At 41.0% G+C, this 19194-nt stretch overlaps 1 protein-coding gene across 1 annotated transcript in view; it reads left to right on the top strand.

The window, feature by feature from the left end:
• LOC143942192 (uncharacterized) overlaps positions 1-19194 on the top strand; it is a 116505-nt gene that overhangs the window by 17916 nt on the left and 79395 nt on the right. Inside the window, exons 6-9 of the mRNA XM_077463446.1 lie at positions 474-2142; positions 5583-5669; positions 12820-12990; positions 18528-18698. Coding sequence (XP_077319572.1) covers positions 474-2142; positions 5583-5669; positions 12820-12990; positions 18528-18698 — 2098 coding nt within the window. The remainder of the gene's footprint in view (positions 1-473; positions 2143-5582; positions 5670-12819; positions 12991-18527; positions 18699-19194) is intronic.

Genomic DNA, 19194 nt, shown 5'->3' with positions numbered 1-19194 from the left:
TGACAGATGGATTGTGGCAAAACTTCTCTCAGTGTAGAACATCATCAGAAAGGTTAGAAAATCAATTCAAAACTCCCAGGTGAGGTGTGGAAAGTATGGCAGGAAGATTTTGCTGTGAGGGTATCTAAGACATCCTATGAAGCCGGGGACTCGGACCCTTATGTTCCACCTGTAACTAAGTATTCACTTTTAGATGGACTAGCTATCTAACCATGAAAGCTCCAATGGCCTGAGTGTTCCTCTTTATAATGGCAGATAGACCTAAAGACATCTTTTAGATGCTTCTATTGTGTACGTCCAGCTTATCTCATACAGTTTGGGGTAAGCTTAGAACCCATGACCACCTGACCAAAAAAAAAAAAGGTTGGTATTTCAGGGGTAAAAAATAATGTGGCATATGGATTGATTTTTGGGCAACTAAATTTTTTTGCTTTTTATAATAATTGTAGTGATTTTATTTTTTGCTTTGGCAGAAATACAGGAACATCACAAACAACATCTGCTAGAAACCGCTATACCAAAGCCCTCAAAATCTACAGAGCAGAAATGTTATGTTTCTGAACGTTACATGGATTTGATTGCATCCCATGTCCGCCCCTTTCATAGATCAGCTAAGTACAAGCTTTTAGAGACTGCAGAAAAACATAAAGATTACCTACGAACTGCTGCCGGAAGTGTTTCTCCTAACAGTCTGTTCCGCTGGTGCCAAAGGCTAAAATGTGAACCGCATGCGGTGATGGTGACTGGTGTGCCAGGAATAGGGAAGACAACCCTACTGGAGAAGCTGGTTTGTGATTGGGCAAATGGAAAATTCTATCAGCAGTTTTCTTTCATCTTCTTCTTAAGGTTCCGAGATCTCAACAAGCTAGAAAAGATCAGCTTGGAGTTAATGATCCTTCAGGAATATCCATATTTAGAGAATCAACTTGGGAACATTTTAGAGAATCCAGAAAGGCTACTCTTTATCTTTGATGGCCTGGATGAAAGTGTTCATGAAATTGATTTTAGATCGGGTCAGCTGTCCCGTGATATAAAACAAATAGAAAATGTTGGAGCAGTTGTGGTTGGTTTGGTAAAACAGTCTCTACTCAAGGGCTGCCGTTTGCTTCTGACCAGCCAACCAGACAGATTAGCGGGAAAGGATATTAACATTTTTAAGAGAGTATTGGAGGTCATTGGATTCTTACCAAAAGAAAGTCAGCTTTATATTGAAAGATTCTTCATGAACAAAGAAATATCAGACAAGGTTTTGGGTTTTCTGAGGGAGAACGGTGTGCTGGACACTTTCTGCTACAACCCATCATACTGCTGGATCATCTGCACAGTCCTATCAAAGTTCTTCAAAGGCCAACCAACCAATGATGACCAATTGATGCAATCCCTGCCAAAAACTCTGACGCAGCTCTATGCAGCTTTCATTGCTGATATTCTGTCCAACCATAGTCCAGATAAATTCAGTGCTCGGAGTTTGTTGACATCTTTTGGTTGGATGGCAGAACATGGAGTTATGAACCACATTACCAAATTCGAAAAACAGACCTTATCACAGTTTAATGTGGACAGGACCTCAAACCTTTTACCAGAATTAATGAAAGAATACACACGCTCCCCTGAGGCATCCTTCTCCTTCCTACACCCCATCACCCAGGAATTTTTGGCTGCCGTGGTCCATTATATTGATTATTCTCCTGACAAGTTACATAGCTCACTTAAAAGAGCCAAATCTTTCAAAGATAACTATGGTGAACTATTTCTTACGTTTCTCTGTGGCCTCTCTGATATCTCCACCAGAACCATTTTAAAGCCTTATCTGGGTGACTTGTCTTCTGATGCTGCCGAGGATGTCCTCACTTGGCTTCAACAAGAGGTTACAGATTTTAAAACCTTGGAAAAAAAATATCTCTTGGGTATATGTTTTAAATTCTTTGAGCTGCAGAATAGGGCATTTTGTTCGGAATGCCTCGGATCAGGCAGACGTTTTTGCTTTGGTCAACTCAACCTGACCCCTCTGGACTGCTCTGTGGTGTCTTTTACAATTCAGTCCCTTGAAGAGATTGAAGTTCTTGGCTTAGGAGAATGTAAACTTCAGAGGGAAGATGTTGAGAGATTTGCACCGGCTCTACATAACATACGTGATATAGGGTACGATATAAATACATGTCTTCTTATGTCTTGTAAATGTCAAAAGCTCTAGATGTTAAGGAATGCAATGTTAATAATAGACATGTGCACACTGAAATATTTCGTTTCGGAATTTAGTTTTCGTCCGAAAAATACATTTATTTCGTTACTCCTGAAATTCGTTTTTATTTATTTTGTTTTGTTAAAAGAATGCATTCGTCCAAAAATCCATAATAATTGAGGACGAATCTGTCATTGAAGGCTTATGGTGTCTGTCGAATGTTCTAAGAAGATTCGACGGAGCAGCCAAACTGTACGACGCCGCAAACGCACATTTCCGGTCGAATGTTCTGCCTACAAGCTATAGTAGAATTCTAATGTTGTATGACACTAGTAATAATTATATTTATTAAATATTATTACTAGTCAACCAACATTAGAATTCTTCTATAGCCTATGGGCGGAGCATTTGACCATAAATGTCCGCATGTGGCGACTGCTTCGTTGAATCTTCCTGTCGAATCTTTTCTCTATATGTAGAATAATCTTGAACTAATAGAGCTTAGGTTAGGCACATGCAACCTTTTTTGCTATTGTCTCTATAATGTTGAATCTTTTCTCTCTATGTCGAATCTTTTCTCTCTATGTTGAATAATCTTGGACTAATAGAGTTAGGTTAGGCACATGCAACCTTTTTTGCTATTGTCTCTATAATGTTGAATCTTTTCTCTCTATGTCGAATCTTTTCTCTCTGTCGAATCTTTTCTCTCTATGTAGAATAATCTTGAACTAATAGAGCTTAGGTTAGGCACATGCTAATTTTTTTGCTATTGTCTCTATAATGTTGAATCTTTTCTCTCTATGTCGAATAATCTTGAACTAATAGAGCTAAGGTTAGGCACATGCAACCTTTTTTGCTATTGTTTCTATAATGTTGAATCTTTTCTCTCTATGTCGAATATTTTCTCTCTATGTAGAATAATCTTGACCTAATAGAGCTAAGGTTAGGCACATGCAACCTTTTTTGCTATTGTCTCTATAATGTCGAATCTTTTCTCTCTATGTCGAATAATCTTGGACTAATAGAGTTAGGTTAGACACATGCAACCTTTTTTGCTATTGTTTCTATAATGTTGAATCTTTTCTCTCTATGTCGAATCTTTTCTCTCTATGTAGAATGATCTTGAACTAATAGAGCTAAGGTTAGGCACATGCAACCTTTTTTGCTATTGTCTCTATAATGTTGAATCTTTTCTCTCTATGTCGAATCTTTTCTCTCTATGTCGAATAATCTTGGACTAATAGAATTAGGTTAGACACATGCAACCTTTTTTGCTATTGTCTCTATAATGTTGATTCTTTTCTCTCTATGTCGAATCTTTTCTCTCTATGTAGAATAATCTTGAACTAATAGAGCTAAGGTTAGGCACATGCAACCTTTTTTGCTATTGTCTCTATAATGTCGAATCTTTTCTCTCTATGTCGAATAATCTTGGACTAATAGAGTTAGGTTAGACACATGCAACCTTTTTTGCTATTGTTTCTATAATGTTTAATCTTTTCTCTCTATGTCGAATCTTTTCTCTCAGTTCAAGATTATTCTACATAGAGAGAAATGATTCGACAGAGAGAAAAGATTCGACATAGAGAGAAAAGATTCAACATTATAGAGACAATAGCAAAAAAGGTTGCATGTGCCTAACCTAAGCTCTATTAGTTCAAGATTATTCTACATAGAGAGAAAAGATTCGACAAATAGAGCTTAGGTTAGGCACATGCGACCTTTTTTGCTATTGTCTCTATAATGTCGAATCTCTTCTCTCTGTCAAATCTTTTCTCTCTGTCGAATCTTTTCTCTCTATGTAGAATAATCTTGAACTAATAGAGCTTAGGTTAGGCACATGCAACCTTTTTTGCTATTGTCTCTATAATGTTGAATCTTTTCTCTCTATGTCGAATCTTTTCTCTCAGTTCAAGATTATTCTACATAGAGAGAAAAGATTCGACAGAGAGAAAAGATTCGACATAGAGAGAAAAGATTCAACATTATAGAGACAATAGCAAAAAAGGTTGCATGTGCCTAACCTTAGCTCTATTAGTTCAAGATTATTCTATATAGAGAGAAAAGATTCGACAGAGAGAAAAGATTCGACATAGAGAGAAAAGATTCAACATTATAGAGACAATAGCAAAAAAGGTCGCATGTGCCTAACCTAAGCTCTATTAGTTCAAGATTATTCTACATAGAGAGAAAAGATTCGACAAATAGAGCTTAGGTTAGGCACATGCGACCTTTTTTGCTATTGTCTCTATAATGTTGAATCTGTTCTCTCTATGTCGAATCTTTTCTCTCTATGTAGAATAATCTTGAACTAATAGAGCTTACAGCTCTACAGCTGTGTTGCGTTGTGTGCTGACAATGAGCTTGTTGACAGGAGAAGAAAGCAAAGTGAGCGCAGGGAGCGGGGACCCAAGAGGGGGAGCACTTAAAAGTCACCTGGATTTTGTTCCTGTGTTTATCGTCACCAAGCACTTAATTATCACATAAGACTTTGGTCGGATTTATATATTTTTTTTATGTATTTTTTGGACTTTTGGAGACACTTTTTGGGGGGGGGGTCGTTTTATATAATTTCAAATATTTTTTTATTATTTAATATTTAATATGTGTTTTTTTTTTTGTATTTGTTATTGCATTTTGTGTGTATCCCACTTTGTGTTGCAGCTTTTTTAGTTTAGTAAATTGTCCAGGGCAGTTTTTTTTTTCCTTTGCTATTATTTAATTTTTGTCTTACATTTTTGGGACTATTTTTATATATACATTTATTTTTATTTATTTTTTATTTTTTTATATATACTTGCATTTTTAGTATTGAAGTATCACAGTTTACGTATCACTTTTAAACATTTATTTCTATCAAGTTCATATTTATTTGGCAACCTAGTGAGGTTTGCACCACTGTTATGTAATTTATTAGGATTGCAATATTAGTATTTACAATTTTTTTAGTCACTATAGAGGCACATATTACCTAAAAAGCGAACAGAGTTTGTCGCCTTTCATTATATCGATAGCGCCATTTACCCTTATATTTGCACTTATTATCATTCTAGTCCCCTATTGGGGACCTAGCAGGGTAGGCTGCGCACCTTATTTCCCCTTTGGCCTAAGCACGGATACATTATTTTATTTAAGACAAAACGAGTGCAAGGATGTCTACATCAGTCTTCTGTTACTCCTTCACTGGCCAGTGAGCAGGCAGGGCATATGTTCTTGACCAAGCATACTTCAGGGGAGGTTGAGGGCCTGGCTGTGCTATCTGGCAGAAGTGCCTGGATCACAAAGCTGAACACAATTATAAATTCTCTGGCAGGGAGGATAGTTCAGTATAGGTGAGTCGTTGCACAATGCATAATTTTTTGTATGTATTACTGAAATGTATCTTATTCGCTCCTTACAGATTCAATGACAATAGATTCGGAGATGACGGAGTCAAGTTTATATGTTCAGCATTAAAACATCCCGACTGCAAGATACACAGTCTGTAGTGAGTTGTGATGATGATGAGGTCGTGATGTTGTAAAATAGACAGTATATAATATATATTTTTTTTTTTTTATTGGTTAAAGCCCAACTTCAGACTCTGGCTTTAAATTAAGGCAATTAAATTAAAATGAAATTTAAATAAAATAAAAATTAAATTAAAATAAAATTTAAATAAAATGAAATTAAAATTAAATTTAAACAAAATAAAATTTAAATAAAATCAAATTTAAATTTAAATAAAATTTAAATAAAATTAAATTAAAATGAAATAAAATAAAATTAAAATGAAATTTAAATAAAATTAAATTAGAATTAAATGAAAATGAAATTTAAATAAAATTTAAATTACATTTAAATAAAATGAAATAAAATGAAATTAAAATTAAATAAAATGAAATTAAAATTAAATTTAAATTAAATTTAATAAAATGAAATTAAAACTAAATTAAAACTAAATTAAAATGAAATTTAAATAAAATGAAATTAAAATTAAATGGAATTAAAATGAAATTAAAATTAAATGAAAATGAAATTGAAATAAAATGAAATAAAAATGAAATTGAAATAAAATGAAATTAAAATTACATTTAAATTACATTTAAATTACATTTAAATTACATTAAATTAAAATTAAAATTACATTTAAATAAAATGAAATTAAAATGAAATTAAAATTACATTTAAATTAAATTAAAATGTAATTAAAATGTAATTAAAATTAAATTAATTTAATTTAAATTTAATTTTAAAATGAAATTAAAATTCAATTTAAATAAAATAAAATTAAATTAAAATTAAATTAAATTTAAATAAAATTTAAAATAAATTTAAATAAAATTTAAAATAAATTTAATTAAATTAGCAGGAGAGCTGTCGGCGTGAACCAGGGGATCTCCAAACTCTCCAAACAAAGGACCAGTTTACTCTCCATCAGATCTTAGTGGGGCCAGACAGTGGCCAACGGGAGTCAAAAATACCCCAGCAATCAGAGGGAGCGGATATATGGGGGTTGATGTACTAAAACCTGGAGAGCGCAAAATCTGGTGCCGCTGTGCATGGTAGCCAATTAGCGTTTATCTTCAGCTTGTTCAGTTACAGTGGTTGTACACCGTTATTTTTTATTTATTTTTTCTTGCCTGCAAGGTAATATCATAATGTGCAAGTATGCATCGCATACTAGCACTTTATGTTAAACTTGCCATAAAACGAAGCAGGCGCTCCCATCTTCACCCATCTTGCTCCCGGGTTTGCGAACCCTGTGACTGGCCCGGGGGTCGCAATAACGTCACTCCCGCGCAAGCGCACGGGAGCCGCCGTTCACGGCACAGGACTCTGAAGGAACGCCACTGGCTGCATGTGCACTAAATATAATTACACTGCCTATAGGTAAGCCTTATTATACGCCTTGCCTATAGGTAAAAATTTAGTGATGGAAGTTTACTTCCACTTTAACCACTTACGGGCCGCCGCACGCCGATATACGTCCCAAGACTTTGAAGAGGAATATCGTCGTTATGGCAGCAGCGAACTGCCATAATGCCCAATACACACGGTCGGAAATTCTGAGGGAATAAGTCCGATCGGATTATGTTGTCGGAAAATCCGATCGTGCATGGGCTCTATCTGACTTTTTCTGTCGGAATTTCCGATGGAAAAGTTTGAGAGTAGGATCTAAATTTTTTCCGACAACAAAATCCGATTGGTCTGTAGAGAATTCCGACGCACAAAGTGCCACGCACGCTGAGAAAAAAATTTGGAGACGAAAGCTATTGGCTACTGGCCTCTACGTAGTCCCGCCGTACGCGTTTTACGTCACCTCGTTTCCGAACTATCATATTCTCCGACAACTTTGTGCGACCGTGTGTATGCAAGACAAGTTGCGGCCAAAATCCGTTGGAAAAAATTCAGACAGATTTTTTGGGATCGGAATGTATCCTCTTCTTTCAGTCCGGCGGTCCTCTTCAAGATAAACATGGTCTCTGCGGCGGATTCGCCGCAAAGATCACTTCTATCGGTTGGACACTGTGCCCTCCACCGCTTGCCAGTGGCGTCGACAATCGGATGCTTTCACATGCTGGGTATGGAGAAGAGTGAGGGGAAAATGGCCCCCACTCGTCTCCATACCATTTTTATTTATTTTTTTATTGCATTTTAGTGTAAATATGAGATGTGAGGTCTTTTTGACCCCCCCAGATCTCATATTTAAGAGGTCCTGTCATGCCTTTTCTTTTTTTTTTCTGTTACAAGAGATGTTTACATTCCTTGTAATAGGAATAAAAGTGACACAATTTTTTTATTTTTTTTAAAGATAAATAAAAAATAAAAATAAAAAAAAAGGTAAAAAAAAAAAAATATATAATTTAAACACGCCACGTCACGCCGAGCTCGCACGCCGAAGTGAATGCATAGAGAATAAAATTTCGAACACCCTAGAGAATAAAATGGGGGTCGTGGCAATACTTTGTCACACCGTATTTGCGCAGCGGTCTTACAAGCGCACTTTAAAAAAAAAAAAAATACACTTTTTTTTTTCATTTAAAAATAAGAAGTTTAATAACAGTAATGTTAGCCAAATTTTTTTTCTTTTTTTGTGAAAGATGAAGTTACGCCAAGTAAATTGATACCCAACACATCACGCTTTAAAGAGGAGGGCCAGCTTTAAAAATAATTTTTTTTTAAAGTCAGCAGCTGCAAACACTGTAGCTGCTGACTTTTAATAAGCACACTTACCTGTCCAGGGAGCCCGCGATGTCGGCCGCCCGAGGCTGACCCGTCCCTTGGCTCTCGGGTCCCGGCGCCACCATTTTAACTAAGGGAAACAGGCAGTGGAGCCTTGCGGCTTCACTGCCCGTTTCCTACTGCGCATGCTGCGAGTCGCGCATCGCTTTGTGAAGGGGGCGCGCTGTGTTCTGGAACACACAGTTCCCAGAACACACAGCGCCCCATTACCCAGAAGACGCCGCACGGAGGAGAGAAGACCGAAGATCACCGCGGAGGAGGAAGAGGCAGATTAGGACGATATGCTTAGCAACAGGCATTTCTGCTAAGTTTAAAAAAAATAAAAAATTTAATTTTTTTTTTTTGATTTTTTGCTAAATTTTAATGTATTTTTGTTTTTCACTTTAAAATCCTCTGTAACTCAAAACATGCAGGCTGTAGAATTTTTTTAAACATCGCCTATGGAGATTTTTAAGGGTAAAATTTTGTCGCCATTCCAAGAGCTGGGCGAAATTTTGAAGCGTGACGCGTTGGGTATCAATTTACTCGGCGTAACTTCATCTTTCACAATAAAAATTGGCTAAGGTTACTGTTAATAAACTTCTTATTTATTAATTTAATAAAGCGTATTTTTAATTTTTTTTTAAAGTGCGCTTGTAAGACCGCTGCGCGAATACGGTGTGACAAAGTATTGCAAACGACCGCCATTTTATTCTCTAGGGTGTTAGAAAAAAAAAGTATAATGTTTGGGGGTTCTAAGTAATTTTCTAGCAAAAAAAAAAAACTGTTTTTAACTTGTACACAACAAATCTCAAAAAGAGGCTCGGTCCTTAAGTGCTTAAAGCGGGAGTCCGCGTTTTTTTTTTTTTTTTTTAAAGCCAGCAGCTACAAATACTGCAGCTGCTGACTTTTAAAATAGTGACACTTACCCGCCCAGCGTGCCCGCGATGTCGGCACCTGAAGCCGATCTCTCGATCGTCTCTCGGGTGCTGCCGCCGCCATCTTGGGTATGGGAATCAGGAAGTGGAGCCTTTCGGCTTCATTTCCTGATTCCCTACTGCGCATGCGTGAGTCGCGCTGCGCAATAATGATGGACCCGCTTCCTCTGGGATCCGTGTGTTTCCCAGCAGGCAACGGGGGACTTTCGGAAAGGGGCGTAATCTACGCCCCTTTCCGCAGAGAGCTATCCCGGAAGTGGGTGCAGTTACCTGTACTGTACAGGTATCTGCACCCCCATCCCCCCTGAAAGGTGCCAATTGTGGCGCCGGAGGGGGGGAGGGTTCCGATGAGCGGAGGTCCACTTTAGGGTGGACCTCCGCTTTAAGCTTTGACAAAAAACCTGGAAGTTCTGCACCAGATTTTGCACCCTACAGTATTAGTAAATCAACTCCTATGTCTCAGGCCTGGTGGTCAGTGGGAATAAAAAAAATGACCTAGCACCTGTGGGGTATCAGTGGGAGAAATAGTGTTATGTTATGCCCCGTACACACGAGCGGAATTTCCGTCGGAAAAATCTTGGATGGTTTTTCCGACGGAATTCCGCTCAAGCTTGGCTTGCATACACAAGGTCACACAAAAGTTTGCTTAACTTTCGACCGTCAAGAACACGGCGACGTACAACACTCCAACGAGCCGAGAAAATGGAGTTCAATGCTTCCCGAGAGTGCGTCTAATTGTTTCCGAGCATGCGTAGGAATTTTGCGCGTCGGAATTGGTACAGACGATCGGAACTTTTTCTGACTGAAAAATTGCGAACACACTCTAATGCCGCGTACACACGATCGGAATTTTGGTCGGAAAAATCTCTGATGGTTTTCCCGGCGGGATTTCGCTCAGGCTGTCTTGCTTACACACGGTCACACCAAATGCGACCGCCAAGAACGCGGTGACGTACAACACGTACGACGGGACTAGAAAAAGGAAGTTCAATACCCAGTAGCTAATAGCTTCCATCTCGTAGTTGAATCTGAGCAATGCGTGAGTTTTTGCGCACAAACGATCGGAATTTCCGATATAATGTTTTTCCGTCGGGAAAATTGAGAACATGCTATCAAATTTTTTTGCTGGCGGAAATTCGGACAGCTAAATTCCGATGGAGCCTACACGCGGTCGCATTTTCCGATGAAAAGCTCTCATCGTTTTTTTTTCTGACCGGAATTCCGATTGCGTGTACGAGGCATCAGTATTTTGCTGGCAGGAATTCCGCCAGAAAAAGTCTGATGGAGCCTACACGTGGTCGCATTTTCCGATGAAAAGCTCTCATCGGTCTTTTTCTGACCGGAATTCCGATTGTGTGTACGCAGCATCAATCTTTTGCTGGCGGGAATCCCGCCAGCAAAAGTCCGATGGAGCCTACACGCGGTCGCATTTTCCGATGAAAAGCTCTCATCGGTCTTTTTCTGACCGGAATTCCGATTGTGTGTACGCGGCATTAGTATTTTGCTGGTGGGAATTCCGCCAGCAAAAGTGCGATGGAGCCTAGACGCGGTCACATTTTCCGAAGAAAATCTCTCATCGGTCTTTTTCTGACCGGAATTCCGATTGTGTGTACGCAGCATCAATCTTTTGCTGGCGGGAATCCCGCCAGCAAAAGTCCGATGGAGCCTACACGCCGTCGCATTTTCCGATGAAAAGCTCTCATCGGTCTTTTTCTGACCGGAATTCCGATTGTGTGTACGCGGCATTAGTGTCAGTGGAAGACATGGTGCCTCATCATTGGTGTCGGTGGGAGAAGTAGTGCCCCCTCGTGGGCATCAGTTGGAGGTATTATGCCCCACTGTTATGCCCTGTACGCAGCACAGTCGGACTTTCCGACTGAAAAAATGTGCGATCGGAGCGCGTTGTCGGAAATTCCAACCGTGTGTGGGCTCCATCTGACTTTTTCCATCGGAATTTCCGACACACAAAGTTTGAGATCTGCATATCAAATTTTTTCCAACAACAAAATCCGATCGCGTAAATTCCGATTTGTGTTTAGCCAATTCCGAAGCACAGAGTGCCTGTCAAGTACCTTACAGCAGAGCCCGAATGCTGAGGGTGGCCTCTCTTGCACGGTTCCGGTCTCAACACCCCTGGTGGTGAGGACAGGGAGTGCTGAGGCAGCGAAAAAGGGTGCAGATGCCTGCAGGCTGAAGACTGAAGCTCGGAGATACTGGATCCTCACGGAGGAGGGAGTGAAGACTGGTCACCGGAAGTGTTCGGCGGAAGCCAAGCAGGTAAGTAGGAATACTGCAATGTCAGGAACAGGCAAGGTTGGCAACTGGCTGGCAACTAGGTACAGGAACAGAAGGCAGGTTCGTAGTCAAGGACAGGCAAGGGAGGGCAAAGTGCTGGCAGCGAGGTACAAAATCAGGAAGCAAGCCGAAGTAGAGAGTCCAAGCCGAGGTCAGTATAGTAAATCCAGGTAAGTAGTAAGCAAGGGTGATCCAGGAGAATAGTCAAGCAAGTCGGGTAGTCAGGAACAAGCTAACAGGTTCAAGAGCGGTCAGGTATCTCAGGAACAAGCTGAAGACGATCCAGCACTGCTATCAGGTAAGGACCCTGTTTATATATGGTGTCATGCGGCAGGATTGGTGGACGTGAACGTGCGTGCGAGTGCGCACACGTGTTCCTATTGGCCTGCACGTGCACCTGCTCGTTCCGGAACTCATTTGCCTCTGTCGCGGACACCGCGCATGGTCATTAGCATTAACGGAAAAACAAAAATAAGCTGCTGCTGCACGGGCATTCACACAGTGAGTTCTCTGACAGTGCCATGCATGTTTATTATAAATTACGAGACGGAAGCTATTGGCTACTGGCTATTGAACTTCCTCTTCATAGTCCCATCGTACGTGTTGTACGTCGCCGCGTTCTTGGCTATTGAAATTTCCGACATACTTTGTGTGACCGTGTGTATGCAAGACAAGTTTGAGCCAACATCCGTCGGAAAAAAATCAGATGGATTTTATTGTCGGAATGTCCGATCGTGTGTACAGGACATTACCCTGCTTCCCCAAAAATAAGACCTAGCGTGATTGTCGGTGATGGCTGAAATATAAGCCCTACCCCCCAAGTAAGCCCTAGTTAAAGTCCTTGTAGGTCTTATTTCAGGGTAGGGCTTATTTTTGGGGGAAACAGGGTAGGGCTTATTTGGGGGGGTAGGGCTTATATTGTAGCCATCACCAAAAATCACGCTAGGTCTTATTTTCGGGGGAAACAGGGTAGTGTCAGTGGAGGACATGTTGACTCTTCATTGGGGTCAGTGGAAGGAATATTGCCTTTTATCAGTTATGCCCTGTACACAACATAGGATTTTCCGACAACAAAACCGTGGATTTTTTTTTTTCGAAGGATGTTGGCTCAAACTTGTATTTGCATACACACGGGTCACACAAATGTTGCCAGAATCAATTGTTTTTTAATCAGATTTGTTTTATATTCCCTTCCTGTAGTTTGGCAGCTACTGGACTAACAGACCGGGCGTGCTCGTATTTAGGACCTGCAATCAGTGCCAACACATCTCTACGAATACTTCGACTGTCTTATAACAAGGTGGATGGGCCTCATTTTGGTGACCTGATGGCAGCTTTGTCAAGTCCTACCTGCAAATTAGAGGAACTGGAGTGAGTAGAACCCATGTAAATGAGAAGGCATTTGGTGGGACTGGTTGTGGCCGTTCACCAACGTATCTCACACCAACCTCAAACGACTTTAACCGTTTTTGGTCAACGTTTTAAGGTTTACTTGGGTATTAGAAGCAGTGGCGGCTGGTGGTTTTTTGTTTGGGGGGGGGGCAGCAAACAACCCTGCTGTCTGACGGTCAGTCCATTAGCACTTACCCCATCTAGGCAGTGGGGACCGGGCTTCGGCGGGCATCCGAGGAGCAGCGGGCATTAGGGCACCAGGCATCGGCAGGCATTCAGGTATCCACCAGTGGCTCTTCTCCTCCTCGCTTCCGCCACACGTCGTCTCTCCTCCTCTAAGGCATCCAATAGGATCGCCTGTCCTTTCAGCCAATTGGGTTACAGGTATCAGACCTGCTTTCCGATTGGCCAAGGGGGGAGGATCATACATAGTTACATAGTAGGCGAGGTTGAAAAAAGACACAAGTCCATCAAGTCCAACATATGTGTGTTTTTTTTACATCAGTATTACATTGTATAGCCCTGTATGTTGCGGTTGTTCAGGTGCTTATCTTAATTATCAATGCTCCCCTGAAACCACTGCTTGTGGAAGGGAATTCCACATCCTAACCGCTCTTACAGTAAAGAACCCTCTAGGCAGTTTAACCGCTTAACCCCCAGACCATTTGGCTGGCCAAAGACCAAAAAAAATATATATTTTTTTTTTTTTACACTGTTGCTTTAATTTTTAAATTTTTTTTATCACTTTTATTGCTGTCACAAAGAATGTAAACATCCTTGTGAAAGAAATAGGCATGTGACAGGTATTCTATGGAGAGATCTGGGGTCTATAAGACCCCAAATCCCTTCTCTGCACTTGAGAGCTGCAGGATTCTGGGAAACATTAGAATCACAAATTTTTTTTGCTAAGAATAAAGATTACGATTCTCACGGCGTAACATCATCTTTGACATTATACAATAAAATTGGGATAACGTTACTGTTTAGGTTTTTTTTTTAACCACTTCAGCCCCGGAAGAATTTACCCCCTTCCTGACCAGAACACTTTTTGCGATTCGGCACTGCATCACTTTAACTGACAACTACGCTGTGGTGTGACGTGGCTCCCAAACAAAATTGATATCCTTTTTTTTCCCACAAATAGAGCTTTCCTTTGGTGGTATTTGATCACTTCTGCGGGTTTTATTTTTTGCGCTATAAACAAAAATAGAGCAACAATTTTGAAAATAACAATTTTTTTTTACTTTTTGCTATAATAAATATCCCCCAAAAAATATATAATCTTTTCTCCTTCAGTTTAGGTCACTATATATTCTTCTACATGTTTTTGGTAAAACAAAAAATCGCAATAAGCGTTTATTGATTGGTTTGAGCAAAAGTTATAGTGTCTACAAAATAGGGTATTTTTATTAACAATTTTTTTTTTTAGTAGTAATTGCGGCGATTTTTATTGTGACTGCGACATTATGGCGGACACATCGGACTATTTTGTCACATTTTTTGGACCATTGTCATTTTTACAGCGATCAGTGCTATAAAATTGCATTGATTACTGTAAAAAATGACACTGGCAGTGAAGGGGTTAACCACTAGGGGGCTAGGGAGGGGTTAAGTGTGTCCTGGGGAGTGATTCTAACTGTTGGGGGGGCGTGGCTACGAATGACACTTCAGTGATCATAGCTCCCGATCACAGGAAGCTATGATCAGTGTCAGTGTCACTAGGCAGAATGGGGAGATGCTTGTTTACATTAGCCTCTCCCCGTTCTTCAGCTCCGTGAGACGATTGCGGGTATCCCTGCGGACATCGAGTCCGCGGGACCCGCGATCCTACTCACGGCGCTCATGACAGGGTCGCGATCGCGCTGTGACCACACGGCGGCATATTCAAAGGGACGTACCTGTACGCCCATTTGCCCAGCCGGGCCATTCTGCCGACGTATATGTACATGCGGCGGTCGGCAAGTGGTTAAGGTTAGACCGCTTTTCTTCTAATTTTAGTGAATGGCCACGTGTCTTATTAAATTCCCTTATGCGGAAAGGTTTTATTCCTATTGTGGGGTCCCCACACCAGTACGGTATTTGTATATTGAAATCATATCCCCTCTCAAGCGTCTCTTCTCCAGAGAGAATAAGTTCAGAGCTCGCAATCGTTCTTCATAACTAATGTCCTCCAGACCCTTTATTAGTTTTGTTGCCCTTCTCTGGACTCTCTCCAGTTCCAGCACATCCTTCCCGAGGACTGGTGCCCAGAACTGGACAGCATACTCCAGGTGCGGCCGGACCAGAGTCTTGTAGAGCGGGAGAATTATCGTTTTATCTCTGGAGTTGATCCCCTTTTTAATGCCAATATTCTGTTTGCTTTGCTTGCAGCAGCTTGGCATTGCTGAGCCCATCATCTACTAGGACCCCCAGGTCCTTTTCCATCCTAGATCCCCCCAGAGGTTCTCCCCCAGTGTATAGATTGCATTCCTATTTTTGCCACCCAAATGCATTATTTAAAATTTTTCAACATTAAACCTCATTTGCCATGTAGTTGCCCACCCCATTAATTTGTTCAGATCTTCTTGCAAGGTTTCCACATCCTGCGGAGAAGTTATTGCCCTGCTTAGCTTAGTATCGTCCGCAAATACAGAGATTGAGCTGTTTACCCCATACCCATCCTCCAGGTCGTCTATGAATAAATTAAATAGGATTGGTCCCAGCACAGAACCCTGGGGAAGCCCACTACCCAACCCTGACCATTCCGAGTACTCCCCATTTATCACCACCCTCTGAACTCGCCCTTGTAGCCAGTTTTCAATCCATGTACTCACCCTATGGTCCATGCCAACGGACCTTATTTTGTACAGTAAAAGTTCATGGGGAACTGTGTCAAATGCTTTTGCAAAATCCAGATACACCACATCTACGGGCCTTCCTTTATCTAGCTGGCAACTCAACTCCTCATAGAAGGTTAATAGATTGGTTTGACAAGAATGATTCTTCATGAATCCATGTTGATTACCGCTAATGATACTGTTTTCATTACTAACATCTTGTATATAGTCCCTTATCATCCCCTCCAAGAGTTTACATACTATTGATGTTAGGCTAACTGGTCTGTAATTCCCAGGGATGGCCATTTGGCCAGTGTTTTGGCCATTTTTAAAATATTGGTGCTACATTGGCTTTTCTCCAATCAGCTGGTACCATTCCAGTCAGTAGACTGTTCGTAAAAATAAGGAACAATGATCTGGCAATTACTTGACTTTCTTAAGAAACCTCGGGTGCAAGCCATCTGGTCCCAGTGATTTATTAATGTTACGTTTTTCAAGTCTATTTCTAATTCTCTCCTATGTTAACCATGAGGATAAATATTGCAGTATTGGTTACTGAAGCCCCCCGATTCCCTCGTGAAGACTGAAGAGAATAATAAATTCAATACCTTTGCCATCTCCCCATCCTTAGTAACCAGATTCCCTTCCTCATTTTTTATTGCACCAATATGATCTGACCTCTCTTTCTTACTATTTATGCACTTAAAGCGGTTCTTCACCCTAAAGGGGAAGTTCCGCTAATCTTATCCCTCCCCCCCTCCGGTGCCACAATCGGCACCTTTCAGGGGGGAGGGGGGTGCAGTTACCTGGATAATCCAGGTAACTGCACCCACTTCCGGCCAGACCGCCGCAGACCCCCGCAGACGCTCCGCCCCCCCCCCGTTGTGTTCTGGGAAACACACAGTTCCCAGAGACACAGCGGGGGACCATAAGAGACGCGCAGCGCGACTCGCGCATGCGCAGTAGGGAACCGGGCAGTGAAGCTGTAATGCTTCACTTCCCGATTCCCTGACAGAGGATGGCGGCGGTGGCAGCAGCGAGACGAGCGATCGCTCGTCATCTGCCGCCGACATCGCTGGAACCTGGGACAGGTAAGTGTGATTTTATTAAAAGTCAGCAGCTGCAATATTAGTAGCTGCTGGCTTTTAATATTTTTTTTTTAGGTGCAGCTCCTCTTTAAATAATTTCTTGGGATTTTTCTTACTCTACTCCACTATGTGCCTTTCATGTTCTATCTTAGCCGCCCTTATTGCACCCTTACATTTCTTGTTGCATTCTTTGTAAAGTGTGAATGGTGATGATGATCCTTCAGCCTTGTATTTTTTGAAGGCCTTCTCCTTTGCTTTTATATGCATTTTTATGTTGGAGTTAAGCCATCCAGGACTTTTATTAGTGCTTTTAAATGTTTTTCCCATTGGGATGCACTGGCTAATACACTTATTTAATATGCTCTTAAAGCATACACATTTCTGTAATTGCGCTGTCCACCCTCTACATTGTAAAGCACTGCGTAAACTGTTGGTGCTATATAAATTGTGTATAATAATAATAATAATGAGTACCATGATATCCAGTTGCGGAGTCTTTTTTTAATGTATTGCATGCACTACTTTTTGTTCAGCCCATTCAAAATGAATGGGCTTAAATCACACTGCACTGCACCTCATGTGAATCACACAGGAAAAGAGATTTTTGATTTCCCATTGCTTTGGCTCCTGGTAACAATGGTGACCAAGACAAATAAAGATGGTGAATCTCCTTGGTGAGGACACATACAGAAATATACACCTGACAGAGGTTTGAACACCTCCTAATGCCCCGTACACAGGATCAGAATTTCCATCAGAAAAATCTTGGATGGTCTTTCCGACGGAATTCCGTTCAAGCTTGCCTTGCCTACACACGGTCACACAAAAGTTTTCGGAACTTTCGACCGTCAAGAACGCGGTGGCGTACAACACTAAGACGACCCGAGAAAATGAAGTTCAATGCTCCCCGAGCATGCGTCGAATTGTTTCCGAGCATGCGTGATTATTTTTGCGTGTCCGAATTGCATACAGACAAACAAATTTTCAGTTAGGAACTTTTTCCGACCGAAAAATAGAGAACCTGCTATCAATCTTTTGTTGGCTGGGATTCTGCCAGCAAAAGTCCGTTGGAGCGTACACACGGTCGGAATTTCTGACCAAAAGCTCACATCCGACTTTTGCTGGCAGAATTTCTGATCGTGTGTATGGGGCATAACTCTAAATCCAAAGTTAGACAAAAACCTTTTTGGGTTGTGATGGGCTTTAATTGACACATGGGTATCACAATGGCATTGTGGTTATCGTTTTTGCTATGCAACACTGGGGTTCTTGATTTGAATCTAAATTGGGACACTGTTTGTATAGTGTTTGCATGTTATCCCTGTGCTTGTGTGAGTTTCCTACTATATGCCAAAGACATGCTGGTATAGTAATCGGTTCTTTTCTTTGGCATTATCATTCTGTATGGCAGTCCCAAGCCTCTGTAAATGGGAAGGGTTGAGGTAAGAACTGGAAACCTATTTTGTAAAAAAAAACTCACCAAGCAAATTCTATGGAAAAGCCCCTCAACCATATGGGACCTGCTGGCCAAGAGTCAGTGAAGGGATGTCACACACACATTTATAGAAGCTTCATGATTCCCATGCGCTTACATTCCTTTTTCTTCCTCCAGTTTGTGCAGCAACTGGTTGGCGGACACTTCCTGCTCCCTTTTGGCATCGGGAATAAGAAGTAACCAATCTCTGAAGATACTCATCCTATCATTTAATTATTTGACCTGTGCTTACTTTGGTGACTTGATGGAGGCTTTGTCCTGTCCAACCTGCACTGTGGAGCAGTTGATGTGAGTATACCATCGCTGTGCAGAGCATTCGACTTGCTGCCCTTCTTCTTACCATGATGTATAGTTGGTTATTGGCAATGTTACGTGAGGGGCGAGTCCTCCTTCTTCTTTATCCTTTGGGAAAAAGGAGCAGTGAGGAAGCAATGTAAATGTAAGTATAGGCAGCAGTTGGGGGCCACCATTAAAGAGAACACGCTACTTTGGTAGGTTGGGAAGGATAAGGAAGGGAGGAAATCAATGACAGAGGAGAAGGGAGGGGGATAGGAAAGAAAGAACAAAGGAAGAGATGTAAGGGAAAGAATGGAGTAAGGAATAGTAATGAAGTGAGGAAGGAAATTAAAAGGGCTAGACAGAAGAGAAGAGAGGGAAGGGAGAGTGAAAGAAGAAAGAAAAGGGAGAGGGATGGCGAAGAGGGGAGAGGAGAAGGGAGGAAAGGGAGAGGAAAAGGAGAAGAGAGGAAAGGAAGAGGGAAAGGAGAAGATAAGAAAGGGAAATG

Source organism: Lithobates pipiens, unplaced genomic scaffold, assembly GCF_037356315.1.
Source record: "Lithobates pipiens isolate NorthernLeopardFrog02 unplaced genomic scaffold, aLitPip1_a1.2 Scaffold_30, whole genome shotgun sequence".
NCBI classification, from domain to species: Eukaryota; Metazoa; Chordata; class Amphibia; order Anura; family Ranidae; genus Lithobates; species Lithobates pipiens.
Note: the sequence above shows the minus strand (reverse complement) of the source record. Positions and strands in the feature narration are given on the sequence as shown.